Source organism: Typopeltis vanoorti, chromosome 20, assembly GCF_054136105.1.
Source record: "Typopeltis vanoorti isolate ZY-2024b chromosome 20, IOZ_Tvanoo_1.0, whole genome shotgun sequence".
In the NCBI taxonomy this organism is placed as follows: Eukaryota; Metazoa; Arthropoda; class Arachnida; order Uropygi; family Thelyphonidae; genus Typopeltis; species Typopeltis vanoorti.
The window spans coordinates 16,305,948-16,328,290 of NC_143568.1; the positions used below are offsets into that span (position 1 = coordinate 16,305,948).

General features: G+C 35.4%; 1 protein-coding gene across 7 annotated transcripts in view; it reads left to right on the plus strand.

Annotated features, from left to right (window-relative positions):
- The window catches only part of LOC150095252 (uncharacterized), a 542,725-nt gene that overhangs the window by 482,869 nt on the left and 37,513 nt on the right, over positions 1–22,343 (plus strand). For all 7 annotated transcript variants that reach the window (XM_090410531.1, XM_090410526.1, XM_090410528.1 and 4 more), the window contains one exon: positions 573–663. In XM_090410531.1, coding sequence (XP_090266657.1) covers positions 573–663 — 91 coding nt within the window. The remainder of the gene's footprint in view (positions 1–572; positions 664–22,343) is intronic.

The window sequence follows — 22,343 nt, forward strand, 5'->3', positions numbered from 1 at the left end:
TTTTCCCATAACACTTGATGTCTCATTTGTAAAGTGCGATGAATTGATTGGATCAGACAAACACCTTAGAAGCTTGTGAGGAAGTATCTTTTCAGAAGTTAGGCAAATATCTAAATCATGGATCATTTTTGACTGACTTATCATTATATAAATTTCTATAATATAAAAGTCTGTTGCATTTTTTCCCCCAAAATTTAGTTAATTTTTTTGTGAGAATATATGAAAGATCAGTAGCAAAACTATAGTACATTTGTACCATGGGTGAGCTAAGGAATTTTTTCCCATTTTTTATCAGTTTGATATATATATATATATTTTTTTTTAACCTTGTTCAGAAACCCTGCTCTAGAAACAAAACATGGAACTCTCTCATGCCACTTCAGGCCTCCAATAAGTAGAGCAGTGGTCTCACAGCAGGCAATGAAATTTATCTCCCACCTAAAAAAAAAATCACAATTTCTTAAACTTTGAAGCAGTTAACAATAACAAATACATTGCTTTGACTGTGCTCTAATTTTTGATGTTGTGATGATGTTCATAGATGAATAATTACTGTGAATAATTTTTTTCAGAAAAATTATGGAGTAATGGATCATCAAAATGTATCTCAAGCTCACAATGATGAGGATGATCACCCTTCACTAAATAGTGGCAAAAATGAAAGTAAGCACTCAGAATTTGTTTTTTCCTCAGTCATTAGGAATTACATTCCCAATTCCTCAGAACATTGGGAATGGAATGATTTCTCATTATTAACCTGCCAAATAATAGGTATGAAATAATTTATTCAGACCACAGAATGAAGTAAAATTCTATAGCATTTAACAGTAAAAACATGATTTTTGAGAGACAATTTCAAGTTCAACAGTATGGGGGGAAGGAATCAAAATGCCATGTATTATATTTGTCATGCAGTTCTCACTGCCAATAGGGAAGAAGTAGAGGAAATTTTTGAGGCATTAGGAAAAGGCAACTTATAAGAATCTACAGAAAAGGTTGGGATAAACTGATGGGTAAAAAAAAAAAAAAACAGTGCTAATAATGAAGGCAAATACCTAAGTATATATATTACTAGTCATTAGTAATAGCATATTCAGCATTTATTCTGAACATGGTTTACAGCAAACCCACTCTCAATAAAATGTATATTGGAATAATTAGAATTTAAGAAGATTACATTGTGTTGAATTGTAAGATGAATGCAGATATGTCCCTACCTACAAGCTCAGAGTTAGATGACTCAGAGTTTTTTAGAACAATTAATCGTAAACAGGTATTCCCTCAGTTTTTGGGTGATGAATCTGATGACGTGATTGCATTCTTCGAGTACATTGAGGAATTGAGAAGAATTGGTCAGTGGAGTGAATTCCAACTGCTCATTCTGCTATACAGCAAGCTAGTTGGAAAGGCTAAGACCTATTTCCATTCCTCACCGGTTCTGAAAGACACCTGGAGTTATGTAAAATTTAAAGAAATCCTTATTTCACAATTCTCAAGGGTAAAGAACCTGGGACCGAATATGTGGAAGCTCCAAAGAATGGTACAGAAGGACAAAGAAAGCGTGTCCAATTACCATAACAGGGTTGTTAGATCTTGCCAACACACTAAGTGTTTCGGACAACGACAGGCACCACCTAAACTGGGCCTTCTTCCAGCACTTTAGGGCAGGATTGAAACAAGATCTTAAGGAGACAGCATACGGAAAGGATATATCAAATCTTGAGGAATGTTTGCTTGCTGTAAAAGAAAAGGAACAGATGCTCGGAGACATTTGTCCCGCATCGATTTCCAGCTATGTTAACGTGATAAAAGAGGTGAATAATTCCACTAGCGAGAATAGAACTGAGAAGGAATTTAGCACAAACGAAGGAAAGACTAATGATCAAAAGGATAGTGAAAGAGAAATGTCAGTCTACGTTGGTCAAGTGACTGAAAATGAATTGAACATCCCAAAACAAGTAGGGCTATCAAATATGGAAGAAGTATGTGCTATAATTAAGCAAGAAGTTGAACGACTTCAACAGCCCGTAATGGACCGCCTTGATGCTGTACTGAAACAGCTGGCGGCAGTCACAGTTAAGACTTCAAGATCATCTATCCCTCAACCAGAGAAGACTAATGAATTAATTAGACTAGAAATAGAAAGGCTTCAACAGCCTATGTTGAACCGTCTGGAAGAAGTAATGCGAAGGTTGGTGGCAGTGTCAGAACGGAAACCCAAGGTGTCTTTACCTCAATTGCAGAGAAATAATGAGCAAGGAGACAGAAGGGAGCCTCCTAGATGTTTTATTGTAACAAGCGTGGGCATTTAGCTCGTAATTGTTTTAGTAGCAGGAGACCCTCCATGAGAAATAATAGAAATGAGTCGAAGTTTGGGCAAACTCCTCATAATTATGAAGGTAGACAAAGAAGTCACGAACAACAATGAAGAAATAAAATGATAATCAAGGGTAAGATTCAGGGAACACATTGTGACGTGTTGTTAGATACTTGGTCCTCCCTAGGACATCTCGCCTACACATTCAGATAATTTTAGGAACTAACTTTCTAGAAAGGCACAAGTTCTCTTGCAACTTAAGGTTAGAAATAGAAATGAGAGATCTCCTGAAGAAAGAATGCAGGGAAGAGGAAATGTCATGCCAACTGACAGAGTTAATGAAGTGTCTCCAGATGTCCAGACTGATTCTGAATTAGCTTCAACTTCAGAAGTGAACAGTCAATCTGAGACTTACAAAAAAATCAAGTATAAGATTAGCAAATGACCAAAGTGTTAAAGAAGAAAATTTAGGGGAGGATTGTCCGAGAACAATCGGGGTAAACTACATCGAGATAGTTAATAGAACTAGAAATTCCTATAACAGACCGAGACGGAACAAGTACAGAAAACATGAAGTTATTATACAACATCAACGGCAGTTTGATTATACAAACTTCCTCTGTTTCCCTTTTGTGCTTAGAAAAGCTATAAGTGGTTTGTTGTGTTGGAATTTAGCAAGTGCTACAAAGAGTGCGCACTTACTAAAAGATTGTGCAAGCTTTATGAGTAAAATAATGGAGAATAAATAGGTCCAAGACGTTAAAAGAAACACTGAATATACATCATGAGAATGAGCAAACTAAGTCATATCATGAGGAAACAATACAGTCACCCGAGCCGAGATATGTACTAAGGCCCAGAAATAATGGAAGGTTCATCCCCAGAGAATTGAGAGAGAAACAAAAGGGAGATATTATAGAAAATTAGAAAACAATAATTTTGCAATAAGAGATGCTTAAAGAAAATTTTATCTTAAGAAAAATTTTTTTTTGTAAGGGGAGACTTTTGTTAGATCCTGAATGCAGAGCTTTACAAGTAAATTCTTTATTCAGGATTTAACATGACAAACTACTACTTATTAAGGAGATATCTGCACATCAGCTAATAATTATAAAGTATTATTTTATGTTTTGTAATAATGTATAGTCCATGTGTGCGATATAGTGAGAGTTATTTTTAGGTTATTTGTAATTCCCAAGTGAGCTGTCTAGTACTTTGCGAAATTCTGAGAAAATTTATAATAGTAATCCGGAATAATCGCGTATAATCGGTACAAGTCAAGCATAGCGATGGAGGCTATACCTACATGGAAATATGACGTCAGAGCGCCTACCTAGAATAATGTAACCGGACAGGTTAGCGAGAGTGTAGAATCACCCAAGGGGCATGAACGATGGGGTTCATGGGTGAAAACCGCATTGAAAAGAGGGCGCCCGAATAGGGCGAATAAAAGACGAAGCACGATGTTTTAGGGGGCCTTTTGACCTTTCGATCTTCGAGTACCGGATTCGAGTTTTAGGGGGAGTTTGTCGGAGGATTCGTGAGAGAGTGGTGGGTCGGCTACGGTAATGACGGATGGCAGGTTCTTTTCTTGAGAATGCTTGAAGATTTTCAAGCGGAGCTGATCGCGATATGACAGCTTATGTGGAATCAGGCCTTAGCAGAATGTCCCATTGGAGAAAGTTTCCTGCGGAGCGGTAGACAGCACGCAGCAGTTGGAAACGATTAGAAGAAAGCGTAGTACATCGCCAGGCGCAAAGACAGCCGAAGAATATGCAGTACGGTAATCCAGACCTACATGAGATGGCAGCATGAAATCTGAAAGGATCCGGTAATGTAAGAGTTTTCGTTCTATGTTAAAAATTTGTTTAGAAGAACAAGAAATTTGTGTCTGTTGTAACTAAAGGACACTAGTAGAGAACTTTTAGTGAGAATTTGACTGAATTAATTAAGCCCTTGTGGAACAAAGAAGAGTTGTTAAATAGGCAGTGATTTGTGAATGGCTAGACTTGCTTAAATGAAATTTAGAATTAAGGTAATCATTGATAGAGTATTAATGAAAGTGTTCAATAAGTATTCTGTGAGCAACTTGTGAAAGGAATTATATAGTAGTAGTATTTTGCTTAAACCTAATCTTGTCCTTTCATAATTGAACGATTTAACTTGCTCTGATTCATTGTGATTTAGTATAACCCTTAACTTAGAGTGTATTTTGATCCATTGAGTATTTAAACTTAAATAACTGTAAAATGTTTTATGTTTTTCCAATAAACATGCTTTGTACCTTATACCTGAGTTATGCCTGATTACGAATTCAAACCACCACTTATGAAATTGAACCTTTTTTTTTGGCGGGAAGGAATTTAGATATAATCGTTTAAGTGAGATTCGGTCTACGACTGCTAACTGAATCTGCACAGTGCTATCGTGAGATAAATTATTGTGTGTATCCTTTTAAGTTTTGAATTATTTCCCTGAACAAGAGTCTCTTCTGTTATAGGATATTGGCTGGCGCAGCGAAATATAAATTTTGCCAATATCCGAAGAGGAAATAAATCTGAATTAGTATTTTAGGAGTACGACAATAGATTAGAAGGAGAGTTATTATGGAGGTAGAATAAGATATAATATAGAGAGATAGCGACAATAACAATAGAGTAGCCAGTAGGACTTTGATTGTACGAAGTTTTGAGTAAGCAAAAGGATAGATTCTAGAGAGTAAGTTAATGTATAATAAGATTGAACATACGACTTACGAAATAACATTATATGAAAGTAAGGATATAACAATAACACAGCCGACGAATTACAGATTTTAACACCACCATCTATCACTTGTCACCTGATTACACAATAGATCCTTATACTTTTCTGACTGGAGAAAACAGTCCACATTGGAAGGTACGTCCACCCTCTATTAACCCATTCCCCCTAGGCCACCTACCAGCAGAAGATGTATCAGAACCTTGTCAAACAGAACTAGAACCATCTGCTTGGATTGCATTAGCCTGTCCATTGAAATAAATCACATGGCTTAGTAAGTGTGTAATCCTAACTATGAAATTCAGAGGTGACAGTGTGGTGGTATGGTCCTATTTTTCGTGGTTTGACTTCAGACCTTTGTTTGTGGTACCATGAACATCGAATTCTCAGAAGTATCTGAATATTCTGGAATGCAGTGCTTATTACTTTGTGTCATTTCTATGGAATTGACCATTGTCTCTTTCAGCAAGACAATTCACCATGTCATAAGGCTGCTGCTGTAGCTGCGTGGTTTGTGGAGGTTGAACATCACCACACTTTGATCTTTTTATGTTAATCTTACTACATGTGGGATGTTACCTAACACTGCAGTGTTAGGTGAGGTTAATGGATGTCCACCCCATAACAGGCCAGGACCTCATTACATGCTTACAGGAAGAATGGTCCAAAATCTCATTGATTGCTATTGTACAATGGTGGGAAGTATGTCCCATATGATTGCTGCAGTTATCATAGGGAAAGGAGGTCCTATATCTTATTAAGGTGGGTGCCATGGCTGTTTGTTCCTCACACTGTGGTATCTATTGCCCTTTTTTCAAGCAATGTGTCTTTTACCCATGAAAATATGCTTTGGTTACCAAGGTGAAATATTGTCTTAGTAATCTGATTAGCTAAATAAATTTAGTTAATTATTATTTTAGACATTTTTTTTCTACTAGGAAGAGTATTGTAGAATGATCACACATTATTACAGCTGGTTGGCTGAATATTAGTTGGAAAGCAAGGATTCTTTTCATTCAGGCAGCCTGCTGCTTTAATAATCTTTGATCTTTTTATGTTAATCTTACTACAAGTATTTTTTAAAATAAATTTCTATGTTTATATAGTATAAACAATAGACAGATTGGTTGAAAATTAAAAGCCTGCATTAAAATCGCAATCATTTATTAACTTTAAAGGGATGGGGGGATGGAGTTTTTAACTGCAGCTATATATATTTAAGGTATTGTATGTTGTTATTGCCAACCATCTTAGCAGAAATTGTAGTTTTAATGGTGGCATTTTTTTCTTTCAATAAAACAGAATTTCAATAAAGGAGTGCCAAAGCAGTTCACAGACAATACTGCTGGCCTGGGTAAAACATACTGTTATTCAGTGGCGGCTCATTGATAAGGTCTGCATTGAATGCAGCTCCAGCATTGAGTATACTAGCGAGTAGTACTGGCTAGTATACTCAATGCTGGAGCTGCATTCAGTGCAACCCCTGCAGCCCTTATGGACGAGCCACCACTGATGTTATTTAGTATCGTTGTGTTCTTTTACTAGGATTCTCCATTATTAAATATATAGTATTGTTTTATTTTTTATTTACTTATTTTTTGACCATAATGAAAAATGCAGTTATAAATACAAACCTGACTGGGGGGGAGAAACTAAACTACCTATTAATTAAACTTCATAACCCACAAACCTTCAGGCTATCCTCATAGGGAGAATACCACAGACCAGTCACTATTTTGATCTCTTGCCTTTGAATCAATTCTCTCCAACGTTACCAAGAAACCCTAATAACCAAATCTGTGTAGCATATTCTAGATGTAGCTGTATCAAAACCTTATAGAGAGGGATAATAACCTCCTGGTCTCTACAAGCCAGTATGTTTTTTGACATCCAAATTATCCTTTGAACTATTTTGTCCACTTTTGCAACCTTGTCAGTTCTTGCAGTTCATTTCTCTCAATATTCATACACAGCATGTAATCTTTTTATCCCAACGTGTATAACTTTTCACTTTACCACATTAAAATTATAACTGTGATCCTCTGCCAACACTGCTAGTCTATTGAAATCAGCTTGGGGTATCTTTACATCACTGTTGTTAACTATTGCCCTCTCTATTTTTGCATAATCACTAAACAGCTGGATATTCTCCCTCAAATCATTCTCTGCATCATCTAATTATAAATTAAATAATAGGCCAAATACAGAGCCCTCTGTCACACCACTAGTTACTAGCCTGCTTTTTGATTCTACTCCACCATATATTACTCATTGGTGTCCATCCTCTTATCCATTTCACCAATTTTGTATCCAACCCTAGTTTCTCTAGTTTACATAATAGAATTCCATATGTATCTTGTCAAATGCTTTTGCAAAGTCCAACTGTATTGTGATGCACCCATTCCCTTTATCATTTCTAATGTTAATTTTTTGTAAAAAAAAGTGAGTAAATTACCAAGGCAGGACCTTCCTGTCATCAGCCATTTACTATCCACTGCTAGACGAAGGCCCCCCCCCCCAAAGTTCTCCATTAATTTCTATCTTGAGTATTTCTATGCCACTAAGTTTCTGTCATCTCTTTAATCTCATTTTCCCATCGTCTCTTTGGTCTTCCTGTAGCTCTCTTTCCATCTCTAGGATACCATTCTGATATCAGCTTTGTCCATTTTTGAGTGTTACTTCTTGCAATATGACCTGCCCATTGCCATTTGGTTCTTTTAATGGCTGAGCCCTGACCCTGATAAAGTAATGATCTTTCCATTTTCCTTGGGTAATCCTCAACTTGTTTGACAATTTTTTAGTCAAGGTCCATGTTTCACTTTCATATGTCATGACTGGAAATATATAAGTGTTGAGTATTTTTCTTTTAAGGCAGATTGGGATGTTTCCTTTGAGTGCTTCACAGTATTTTCCAAAGACTATCAAACCAAGTTGAATTCTACATATAATTTCTTCTTTACAGTAACCCTCTACTTTGATCTTTTGTTCTAGGTAAACATAGCAGGTTACTATATCAATTTCCTGGTATTCCATTTATACTGGCTTTCTGGTAATGTATTTATTACACATTATTTTTGTTTTGTCCTTGTTTATATTTAATCCTTTCTTTTTACTTTCTGCATTCATTTCAGTGATTACTTGTTGAAGTTAGTATTATTATTGTTACGTGACCCCTCCAGAGAGTCCAAAGACTCATCGAGGGAGGGGGGGGAACCTACTCTGCAACTCTGTTTCCACCACTCAATCCACCAACTACAATGAACCGCAAATACCATCATCATCTACACCAGCACCATCTACTGCCCACTACCACCACCACCACTAGTATTTTCACAGACAATCACAAACATCCATGCCCATGGTGGGATTCGAACCTACAGCCTTTTGACTGGAGAATGGATATGCTACCTGCTCAGCCAACCAGGCCGGCCTTCTGCAGAGTTTCCTAAAAGAACAATATCATCAGCAAATCGTGGGTGATTTATATATGTAATCAATGGTGCTGTAATTTTTCTGAATCCTGCTTGTTCTTGAGGTTGGCAGAAACTAGACTGTTTTATATTCTGTAGCTAATGATTTTTGTAAAAACTTTGTATATTGTTGAAAGGAACTATAATAAGGGTAATGCTCATAGAATTGTACGTTGTGAATTCCTCAAGTCAATTAATAATTATATATAATAAGGGTAGTATTGTTCCAACTTTTTTTGGTATTCTCTTCTGTCTTAGGCATGATGTATACATTTTACTTAACATAGTAATGACTGTTACACCACCTGCTTTCAGAACTGCTATGGGTAACTCATCTTTACCTTAATGTGAGTCTTACATTGGGTCAAGTTCCAAAGGAGTGGAAGGAAGGAAAGAAGGAAGGCAAGATTGTACCACTTCATAAAGAAGGTGACAGAATTTAAGCATCAGATGTAGAGAAAAACAGATGGATTTGAAGAAGGTTCGGAGATGAGTAAGGAGAAAAAGAAATAGCTCAAAAGTATGGAGAAGTCCCATCTAACAAGTATCAGTGAAACTTGTTATAGGTTGAGGAATGAGCTGTTATGTTTGTATACAAATACTAGAAGTATCAGAAACAAGGGGAAATGAAATGATTGCATTGATGAGTTTGTTCACCCCAAAATTGTTGGAATAAGTGAGGCATGGTTGGATGAAGATGACATTATGAGAGGAATAAAGATGAACAGGTATGATGTATTTCATGAAGATCAGGTAAAATGGGAGGTGGAGTGCTATTGAGGATAGAAAAATAGTTATGTCCATACAAGTAGAGGGACAAGGGGGAAATTGGTAGTGGTAATAGTTTTGAGGCAGTGTTTAAATGTATTCCAAGGTTAGAAGGTTAAATAAGGTAGGTGTGAAATGGATGAATGAAGACATTAAGCATGCACTACAGAGAAAAAAGACATTATAGAAACAACATAAGAGGAGTCATAATAATCAATTTCATAAGAAGTACAAAGAACAGTCAACAAGGATGACTCGGTTGATATGGGTGGCAAAAGTTCAGTATGAGCAGCAGTTAGCTAATGAAGCTAAAAAAAAATGGTAGGATGACATTGATTGGAGAAAATGGTATAAGGACAATTGCTGCAGAGGATATAGTTGAGATATTTATTTAATGAGCAGTTCATAAAGGTCTTTCATTTTTGTGAATGCAACATCATGGAGAGTTTGAGAGCAGTAGATGATGAGAGACTGACTGAGTGAGGAAGAGTTATATAGTGAATTAAGCAAAATTGAGATTAATAAGGCTTTGGGACTAGATATATTACCATGTATTTTGAAGGAATGTTCCAGGGAGTTGACATCCGCCTTGACATATTTGCTTAATATGAGTCTTACCCTTGGTCAAGTTCCAAAGGAGTAGCAGGAAGACAAGATTGTACCAATTCATAAAAGAGGTGACAGAATTCCAGCATCAAATTATAAGTCAATCTGTGTGTCAAGTGTTGGAAAGGCTGGGGAGAGTGAAGATTCAGAATTGAGTGGACAACACAGATTTGCTCAAGGACGGTCATGTTTTAGTAATCTACTTACTTATTACAATAAGGTGAAGTGTAAAATCTCTTGTGGTGAAAAATAGAATTATTTTTCACCTTCGATTTTACATAGGCCATAAAATACTTATAATTAAGAGTTTATATATTTATTCATATGGAGTTTCCTCCCTTTTCTCTCCCGTTCCTATTGAGGCGAGTTGAGCCCCCATTGGGGGGGTTAAGTATTTATGGCTGTAGATCCGTGTGTTCACGGGGCCGGTTTGCCTGCTTGCAGGATGAAAAACCCCAGATAAACTGGAGGAAAAAATCCTGATGTCCACGCCCAAGACTGGCTAACTTGGCTATGGCAGATCCTTAAGCTCTTTATGTTGCGATGGGAATCGAACCCAGGACAGAACCCATAACTTTTCAAACACAGCTTGCTTGATTTCACTGGTCATCCATTTCATTTCATTCCTACTTTATTTACTTACCTAACCCCTTCAAATGCAGTTATACATTGCTTGCATCAGATACTGCATTATGAATTTCCATGCACTATCAACGTCTTTCCTGCACAGCTCATTTGCCCAACATATTGATGCTAGTTGACTACAGTGCTTTTCATAATCACCCACTTTATAATTCCACATGTATTCTTTTCTGGCAGTAATCTTTTCCTGTTTGATTTGATCTGAATTTGTCATCAGTTTAGTTTTAGTTACATTAATCCCTAACCCTTTTCCCCCCACTTTCTCTGTCAGGGTCATTTAACATGTTCTAAGCATCTTCTTTGTTTTTCACTAAGAGAACAACATCACACGCAAAATGTAAGTTTATTAGATTTTTTCCATTGATGTTAATTCCATAGTTTTTAACTGACTACAGAGCTTCCTGTAATCACTTGCTTTATACTTCCACATATATCCATTTTTGGCAGTAACCTTTTCTTGTTTCACCACCTTCCAAACAAATACCTCGTGATCGCTCTCACGAACCAGCGGCTGTATCAACACCTCATTAACAAATACATCTTGTGAAGTTATCACCAAATCCAAAATATTAAAGCCTCTAGGTGCTTCAGTCATATGCTACTTATATATATCTCTCAGAAATTCAACAGTCACTCTCCTTGTTCCCATACACTATCTCCTCCTTCCATTGCATGTTCTTATAATAAAAGTCTTCCATCAGAATCACCTTTTTACATGACCAACCAATTTGCATATACATTTCACAATTGGTATTCTCTACATTCCTTGGCCTGTAACAGCATCCTATCAGATATACTAGCCTATTTATTTCAACTTCATACCAACAGATTCAAGCTCTGCACATGCACTATCAATTTTCACGCTTTATGGACACATTTCCTCTGCAATCATTAACAGCATTCCTCCACCTCTTTTCACATTTCTATTCTTCCAGAAAATTTATATATCCTATTTCTATTCCTGCCATCACATCCTTCTCAGACAACTAAGTTTCACTTATTCCAATTACTTTTTGGGCATACCGTCTCGATCAATGCAACAGACTCAGCTCTCTTGTTTCGAATGCTCCTTACATTTGTATTTTATTCTTTATGGAGCAGCTAATTAGGAAGCCGATTCCTCCCTGGTATCTTGGATTGTCACCATAACTGTAGAGTAAATGTCCATTCTTGAAATCAATACTATTTTCACCAAATCTCTGAATTTTACTCAATCTAACAATGTCCCATTTTATCATGTCCAATAGCAATTCTTCTAATCTTATTGTTCCTAATAATGACCTACAGTTGTAGATACACACACACACATAATTTTTTGTTATTAGTTCTATTCGATTTTATGTTCTTAATCAGGAACAGACCTCCCTAAAGGGTTTGTCAGGTCTGTCATATGGCTGAGAGAGAGAGAGAGAGAGAGCCCCATCTGAACTTTTTATATGCCCATTGTTGACTTCGGGTCTACGGCCTCCTTTATACTTATTATCCATCATTTGAGGGGATTTTAGTCTAATCCTTACTTGCTGACCAGGCTTCATGGAAGGTCAGCTACTTCATCATCATCATCAAATTCCTGCCATGTACCCTAAAGGGGTGTACAGGATATAATAGTACCACATGAAAAATTTACATTATTACTAACTTACTATCTACAACTTTCCTCCAAATTAGTCTGTTACTTGTCAAGACTCCAACATTATCAGATCTTATATTTCTATCTTCTAAGACACTTTTTATATCAATCCACCTATATCTTGGTCTTCTTCTGGGTCTTTTTCCTGCAAACTGGACAGAGAACATTTGTTTTGTTAATCTTTCCTTGCCTATTTAAGTGACCATACCACCTTAGATTAGCTCTGCTAACACATTCCTGGATGCTGACAATGTAAAGTTCTTTCCTAATATCCTCATTTTTAATATGATATTGCCATTGATGCCATCTGTTCATGCCTCTAATCTTTCTCAGGACTCTCATATCTGCAGTCTCTAGTCTTTGGTCAAGTGTTTTACTTCTGACCCAGCTCTCAGATCCATAAGTTAAAACTGGTTTGAACACTGTCTTGTATTGTCTTATCTTGTATGTATACAGCTAATTTAGTGTTCTGACTAATTTCTCTCTTATTCCATATGAATTTATTTGATTGACTTCCTACCATACCAGCTTTGTTGATTCTGTTGTCTATTTCCATATTCAATTTATCATCTTCACTAAAAATTGTGCCTAAGTAGGTGAAATGTTTTCTTGTTCCACTGGTTCTCCGTTCATAACGCAGTTGACATTTTCAATGATTTTGCCTATTTTCATTATCTTTGTATTTTTATTGCTAACCTTCATACCATACCTATTACAACACTTATTCAATTTAGTCAGGGAATCTTGCAGACTTGTAGCGGATTTATTGATGAGTATAACATCATCTGCATAAAGCAAAGAACTAACATTAACATCTCCAATTTTGATATCATGTTTAATGCCACTTTTCTTCATAATGTGATCCATATAGATAATGAATAACAGAGGGGATAATGTACATCCTTGTCTCACACCAGGTTTAACATTAAACAATCTTCCTGCACTTCCTTCAATTCTAACTGGACTTACAACTCAAATAAAGACTAAGTATTGTTTGATATAATGCCCCATTGACACCATATAACTGTAGCGTATTGAATAGCTTCTCCCTTGGCACCTTGTCATATGCCTTTTCCAGATCGACAAAACTTAAATATAGATCTTTGTTATATTCCCATGCTTTCTCAACTATTTGTCGTAAAGTGAAGATTTGATCCTGACAGCCTGTATTTGGCCAGAATCCAGCTTGTTCTTCACCAGCTTTTCTTCCACAATTCTTCTCAACTGTTTCCCAAGTATACTTGCATAAATCTTGCCAGGAACACTCAGTAGCGAAATACCTCTGTAATTCTCACATTCAGTTTTATTTCCATTTTTATGTAGGGTACTATGAGAGCTCTACTCCAATCATCTGGAATTCGTCCCTCTGTCCAGGCTTTCTGAACTATGCAGTGCAGCCACTGTAAGAATTTTTACCACCATATTTCAGCATTTCTTGTCAAATATCATCTACTCCTGCTGCCTTTCTACATTTTTCAAGCCTTTGATGGCTTTTTTTACTTCAAGTATGGATATGTATTCCTGCCTGTATGCCTGTTGTGTGTTTTTTTTACCACTGTGCTATCACTGCTTGTTTCATTTCGCAATTTTTTGAAGTAATTACTCCATACTTCAAGGATATCTCCTGTTTTCATGTAACCTTTATCATCTCTGACTCCTTTTACAGCACTCTTTCCTCCATTTCTAAGCTTTTTCAACAACCTCCAGAATATCTTACCACCTTCTTCATATTTATTTTCTAAATTCTTGTCAAAGTCCTCCGATGACTTTTGTTTAGCTAGTTTTACATACTGTTTAGCTTTCTTACATTTGTCTCTGTATTCTCTAAGAGCATAAGCTAATTTATTTGCCAGGAACTTTTGATATGCTTTCTTCTTTTCCTTCACTGCCTCTTTAACTTCCTGTGTCCACCATGGAGTTCTGATTTTTCTATCCTTGCAGACAACTTCACTACATGCCTCTCTGGCTGAATCAGTCAGGGTTTTCTTCAAGGCTTGCCACTGAATCTCCAAGGTTTGGTCCTGTTCTCAGACTCTTTCATTTTTTTCTTGAATAATGTTTGTGTATTTTAGTCTACAGTTCACATCCGAGAGCTGCTGAACTTTTATTCTCTTTAAAACTTTTTTACATGTTATTCTTTTCAATATGAAATTCAATTTTATTCTGCTCAAGACTAAATAGTAATCACTTCCAATTTCAAATCCTCTCTACACTCTGATGTCCTTCACCAGGGAGAAAACATCGCTATCAACAATAGCATAGTCAATGAGACTTTTCTTATTCCTTTCCTCTTCTTTCCATGTGAATTTGTGCACATTTTTATGTTGGAACATGGTGTTAGTAATAACCAGTCCATATCCTGAGCAGAAATCCAACAGGTATTTGCCATTATTATTTGCTCTGCTCTTTTCTCCAAAACATTTTCCCGAAATAATTTTGTATGTCTGACAATCATTTCCTACTATGCTATTTAGATCCCCAACAAGGACCAACTTTTCCTTTTTCATTGTGTCAGTTGCTTTTTTCTAAAGCATCAAAAAATTTCTCCGCTTCTACCTTAGTAGAACCTTTTGTGGGACCATAGGCACAAATAAGTCTCATTGTCCAGTTCCTCCATTCTGATATTTGCCCACATCACTCTACTTGAGACTGCCTGCCATTCAAGAAGATTAGCCTCGTATTTTGTGTTGGATACTCTGGCTACTCCTTCTTTTCCTTGATTGTCATTGCCTGAATATAACATTTTGTATTTATTGTTCAGAAAGATCTCACCAGTTTTTGTCTTTGTTGTTTCAGTCACGCCTATTATATCGATCTGGTACTTATCTAATTCCTCAGCTAGCTCCATTTCTTTGTCATTCAGGCTTCTTATGTTTATAGTACCGATCTTTAACTTTGGTGATGTTGAATTGGGGTGTGCTTTCAGATTTGTTCCGGTAGCTGACTTTCCACTGTTTGCCCTGGTTCCCTGGTGAAAACAACGGCGGCCTTGTTTAACATAGCGACACCCCAGCTGGCATGAAATTTTGTCATGTTGTACCATCATTTTGTATATTGGTTTAAGCCAATAAGAATACAATTTGGTCTGCTAAATCCCAAATTGCCAGTCCATCTTTGTTCGTTCAGTATCCATGTAAATACCCAACAGGGAAGGTGAGGATTGGACATTAGGTCAGAAGCCCTGATCGGTTCTACGCATTCCTTTAAAGGCTATGTAGTGGTCTCCTCTCAGTTATATAGTATTGACCCTTAAGCACCTCAAAGTCAGCTACTTAGGTAAAGCAAATATCTGGAAGAGAAAGCAGACTCCCACTGCTGTGAAGAAGAAAGTTCAGCAAGATAGGAATGATACATCCTTGAATAGCATTGGGGGGGAGCAAGAATAAAGAAAAAGAGAGAACAGGGAACCAGCCTATAGATAACATAACAAATGTATATTATGTGAAGTAAGACTTGGTCCAGCATCAGGTACCTTGAGTGCACCATTCCTGTGCTCACTAGAAATGAGCCCTAACTGCCCATCATCATACTTTATTATAATTCTCTTTACCTTTCATGTATTAGAAAATTTTAAATTTGCTACTATATTGTAATTCAATTACCTTTCATGTATCAGAAAATTTTAAATTTGCCAAAACAGATTCATTGGTATTGACATTTCTGCATATCTGATAGTTCCTGATTTATCAGCTGTTTGTTTTTTAATTTGTAATCCGAACACTGCATGATCACTATCTGTTCTGTTTAGAAGTATACTTAATGGATATAGCCGAACCACTATAATTGGAATTAACATGCGAGAAATGTGTTCAAGAGTACTATCTTTGTGAAATGAGTCATACATGTATTATCAGTATCTATTTCTTGTGGTTCATTTTAATTTCTCATATATATGTTCGTTTGAAGATTTACTCGGTTTGATAACATATTCTATAATATTGAATGACTTGAACTGAGGTTAGAATAAAAATTTTATTTGCATGATTAGTTTCGTCTAAAGCTATTGTGCACCTGAAGAAGTCTAGCTTTAGACAAAACTAGTCGTGCAAATAAAGTTTTTATTTTAACCTCGGTTCAAGTCATTCAATATTATAGAATATATATATATATATATATATATATATATGTAGAAAGTTTTTTAACTTGGTTATATTATAAATTGAAGATGCCAAAAAATTATATACTTGGTTTTAAATCCTTTATCCAAGTGTAAAGAGACAAAAAAATTTGTCTGAGAAGTAACTTCACGACTGTGCTACTTGTATATGGGGGCTAATGACTTCACATCAGTTGCCATAGTATCTCATAATGCAGAAATGACTTGCAGAAAATTTTTCCCCATATAGAGTGTTTCTAACATCTTACATGGCCAGATATTTAGCCTTTATTTGATCACATTCATGGATTTAATTTTAGCTTGCCAAAACACCCTTGCTCTCAAATTATGATTATCACGAGGAATGTTTGCCTGGAAATACATTGCTTTTTAATTCCTAGGATTTAGCTTGCACGTACATGTAAAGAACTGTGTTTGAGCTATCATAATTTCTGATACAGTCATTACATCAAGTATATTTATGCATATATCATGGGCCATCTGTGATGATGATGAAAAAATAATCAGTTGTTTCCTTGATTTTTGAGATTATCAGCAACAACTTAATCAAGATGAACTTATTCTTTCTTGTGTTTGCTATCAGCTGCAGACAAAATTCCCAATCTCTCATCATAATCTACATTCTACAGTCCCAATATTATCTTTATATCCTTTGCACCATCTCCACTGCATCTACATCACCTCAGAAACTAGGGGACACCAGGCCTGTTCACAATAGTTCAGACAAGGTCAAATTAAAGAGTCATAAAGAAGCAAAATGACTTCCATATTCTTACATTTCAAAGTTTATTTCAGGATTGCACTTATTTCTAAGTTTATCTACAATCTTTGCTATATGGCCTCCAAATTTCAACTGCCTATCTACCCCAAGATCAGTAGCCTAATCTGTTTCTTTTAGTATAATCCCACCAATATAATATGGCATTGGATATTACACCAATGTGCATAACTTTACACTTTACTAACATTGAACTAAGCCATTTTCATATGCCAATGCTTCCAGGATATTCAAATCATTCTGCAAGTGCTGCATGTCAGTTAATGATAAAGAATCAGATACAGTGGGGATGTTGAACAGAGAATTGATATTGAAACTGAACCATGTGTACAGTTATGTTTAAAAATTTTGGATTAAAGATTTAAATTGGTAGATTTTTTATATAAGAGGAGCAATGGCCTGCTTAAAATCTTTAAGGAAGGGTGGTTACAGATTTTGCCAATAGTTTGGCTATTCTGAAGGAGGCAACGTCAGTAGCATCTACTATAGATTGGGGAGGATTATTACATATAAACCTAATCCCAACATCATATTATAAAAACTATCAGAGCCCATCAATCATATAATAGTTCAGCCTAATCATATTCACCATACCTTCTTATCTAGCAGTTCTAATAGAATCAAAAAAGTACTTGCTCCTCTCTTTTCCACAGTACTCAACATACAGATTACATTAATACTATTACTGTTCCACTATTTTCAAACAAATTGCTCTTATTCTTGTCCCTAAAGGCCAACTTTCTCCTCTCTCTCGGTTCTGGATGTATACCTTGTTCCTTATACTTGCAACTTTGTTATTGTATACAGACTGGAAGATCCGCCAACATCCATCAGAATGACTATAGGAAATACATCTGCCACCAGAAATATGGTCAGTAGGTTCTAGCTGACCATGCTTTGGACACCAGAACAGAATCAAATGAGAAAATACAGTAAGTACAAACATTAGGAGACCTCTTAGCCAACAACTAAGGCCGCTTATCAGTACCAGCAGAAGTCTTAGGACTTTAGACGTTTGGTCTGATCTCTTCCACTTGTGTTTTGTGCTGCTTGCATGTGTATTGAACTTGAAACATTAAATGTTTAATTCATTCATAGTGCAGTTTTCATTTAATTAAACCAAAAAGATGAGCTTCAACCATCCTAAATACACAATCTCCATATAAGTAACTTTTGTTCCTGTTTTATATGTGTCAATTTCACTGGCTTTTAAAAGGTCAGATTAATTAGCAAGGTCTCAAAACACTCTTAAATTCTCTACTTTTTTGGTAAGCTACTAAATTAGTTTGTTAGGTTGTATTGTTTAACTGCTGAGTAGTGTTGATGCCACTGACTCAAAAAATGTTGGGTTGTTTTGTGGCTGAATACCTATCAAATTCAAAAAGTGATCATAAACCACAAAACAAATGAATACTGAGTGAACATGTATCATACTCCATATTTATTAATTCACATGTACTTTTAATCATAATCATCATTCCCTCCATGTTAGACTCAGTACTGTCATCACGGCTAAATCATACCAGCTATAAAGAAATCTAAGCACGACAGCAGTTAATCCTATCTGTGTAGTCTGCTATGTCTGTTGATTGCATGTATTTTCTGGCTGGTGTTCTTTCTTGCAAGATATCTTTCTTTTCATTTCATTTGAAAAGCCTTATCAAGGCTTTTTGTGTATTAAACAGGAATTGAACTCAGTCTATTCTGCCACAAGGCATCATTATTACCAGATGAGCTCAGGAGGCTTTTCTTCCTTAAATTCATCATCATCAACAATTTTCTGATATATACTTCCAAGGAGGCATTCAGGTTACTATGACAGCACTACATGATTAAGTTCGCATTGTTATTAATCTCTTTTCCACAGTTTTTCTCCAAATTAGTCTATTACTTGTAAGCATTCCAATATTGTCATATCTAACATTTCATTCTTCTAAGGCACATCTGACTGATCAGTCCACTTAGACCTTGGTCTTCCTCTGGGTCTCTTTCCTGCCATCTTGGCATCAAACACCTGTTTTGCTAACCTTTCCTCACCCATTTTATTTAAGTGGCCATACCACCTTAGATTATCTCTACTGACACATTCTTGAATGCTAATAATGTCAGGTTCCTTTCTAATATCTTCATTTTTAATATAATTCTGCCATTGATGCCATCAGTTCTTCCCCTAATTTTTCTCAGAACCCCTATATCAGTGGTCTCTAGTCTTTGATCAAGATTTCTAACTCAGCTCTCAAATCCATAACTTAAAACTGGTTTGAACACTGTCTTGTATACTACTAGTTTGGTGTTTTGGCTTCCTTACAATAAACTATTAAAATACATATTTGACATGTTATCATTGAATAACCATTATCGCAGTGCAATATGAAATTATACAAACTGAAATAAATACATAAATAATTTACTTTTTTTTTTTAGTTCTGACTCAGGAGTAACATATCATGCCTGGGTCGGTAGCATTTGGTTATACTTAAAAAATATGCAAAAAATTATTAGAAAAAATTTCTGTTAGCAGTTTTGGACTTCCAACAAGAAGGAAGTTATTAATAATCCACATTTATTAACGTTGGGGTAATTTTTAAATAATGGTTCATCCTCATAACTGTCATGATAGTCACACTAGATCATTAAATTTCTTAGTTGATTTCATTTGTATTGGCATTTGTATTCAGTATGAAACAGTAATAAAAATCAAGGTTTAGGGATAGGCATGCAGTCTGTTTGATTAAAATTAGGGCATTGACACAGTTTTGTACATTTCAAAAAAAAGTGAACAATTGAATTTAAATCTAGTGCAATGTCATTGTTGTCTGATCCCAGTGAACTCTAATGTTGCTGGCATAAGAAGTAAGGTCTGACCCCTTTGATTTCTAGAATCAGAGTCAGTATTCAAGAACACCAAGATTACAAATCTTATGTAATCTTGGTGTTCTTGAATACTGATCTTAGCATAATGGCCAGTCCACCCAAAATAGCAAAGCTGACATGAATAGGGTCTGTAATAAACACCAGGTAAGGACAGTGGAAGTAATTTATCTTTAGTAAATGGTAGGAAAGAAGATAACTTTTGTGCTGGTTTAAAGGTGGTGTGCAGAGATTGCATTTGAGAAGAATTCTTGCTATTTGTTCAGAAGTCCCTTTAAGATAATGTATGGAAATCCTCTTAACATTAAATTATACTCTGGCTGAAAGATGATAATCATCAGTTATTTTCTACATGGTGGTTTCTTTATATCTGTTAGATGACAGTTGCTTATTTTATTTAATGTTTCAATCAAAGAGATTCCAAAGAATAAAGTTTGCATATTTTGTGTACAAGACTTGATAATACCTTTCTTTTGTGAAGGTATGTAAAGCTTGAGTGGATATAACTGCTAGTGAAGGAATGCTTCCTGTAGATGGAAAATTCAATATCGCCTATAGAACAGATTATTAAGGTATTCAGGAAAGGAAGAGTTGCTAAATGCACATTCAGTAGTGAACTTGAGTTTATTCTGTCCAAAATTGAAGTAATTCTGTTTCAGAGTGGGACCATATTGCAAAGATATCATTAACGAAATGTAGCAAGATATGAGGTTGAGGTAAAATGGTGTTAAAAAGTTGGCTTTCCAAATTCTCCATGAAGTAATCAGTCAAAGCAGGTACAGGACTGCCCATGGCTGTGCCTTCTGTTTACTTATACAATTTATTCTGCAATGTGAAGTATCCTGCATTGATGGTAAATTTAAACAATTTAACAGTGTTCTTAGGAAAATCATCTTTGTAAAAATTGAATTTCTTGAAGAGATATGTTTGTAAATAGAGAAACAACATCAAAAGAAACCATAATTTCAGAGCCCAGCAAACAAATATCTTTAATTTTCCCTTGAAGTCAAAACTGGTTTAGATAGTTTTGAAGATTCAGCTAAATAATAAATAGAAAATGTAATTCATTTGACTATTAGATGTAGTGGATAACCAGATTTGTGCACCTTGGGAAGTCCATAGATATGTGGGGAATGAATATGATGAATTCACGTATTTTCAACAATGATAGCATCTAAAGAATATGTTTAGTCCAATAATTTATTGAAATTTGTTTGTGGCTTTGAGCAGCATCTCTGCTGATTACACTATTTGTTAATCTGTCCCATTATAAAACATTAAATTTCTGTTGAAACTTAATGAAAGTTGAAAGTTTTTTGAGCTTGGTTATACTATAAATTAAAGATGCCAATAAATTATATTCTTGGTTTCATCCTTTATTCAAGTGTAAGCAAACAAAGTATAATGCTATACATGTCCATAAGGATATGTGCATGCATTATGGAATACTAAAGCAATTGATGTGAAGTCATTAGCCTCTATATACAAGTAACCTAATTGTGAAGTGACTTTGCATGCAACTTTGCTTACACTTGGATAAAGGATGAAACTAAGAATATAATTTATTGGCATCTTTAACTTATATTAGGTTTCTGATTATATTCTTGTCCATTTTCATAATGACACTGTCATTGTTTTGGTAAAGGTAATGAAGAGCATGTAGTTCTGACATTGGAATATTCAAAGGAGGAGGTTTAGCTTTATACAAAATCTGTACAATTTCAAACTGAAGTTTTCAGCTCGACCTGTAAGTCGCTGGTGTCTGTTTCAACACTTAATGTGAAATCTAAATAAATTCATCACAGTGATAATGCAAAATCATGTGTGAATAACTAGTATATAAATAGTGGCCTCACTGAAGATACCTGTATAACAATATTAAATCCAGACCTTTTGATAATACACTTAACTTTTCATGGGTGAAAAACATATTAGTGAAATTTTAATTTCTATTACATGTGTTTGGCATTTTTTCAAGTATTATTAGACACTCAGATCTGGGTACTACGGATGTAACTTTATAACATCCTTAAAATATAAAAAGGGGAGAAGGGTAATGATCTCCTTATTTCTACTTGTCAGTGCATTCTTCCATAACCAGGTAATCCTGTGTGCTACTTTGGCTACTTTTACATCATATCCTCTGGAAATCCCTGTCCAACATCACCCTAAATCCATAATGTCATCATTTATGTATACAGTCCAGTCAGTGTGATACACAACTCATGATTATTTCATACCAAATTACCTTATACTTTGTCATTAAACTTATAATTTGTGGGGGTTCCTGTTCAGTGGGATCTCCTCGTGATTGATAGTGGTCATTCTCATTTTTCCTCTTTCCATATTTTTCACATTTGAAAATTTGTGAAAATTTTCAC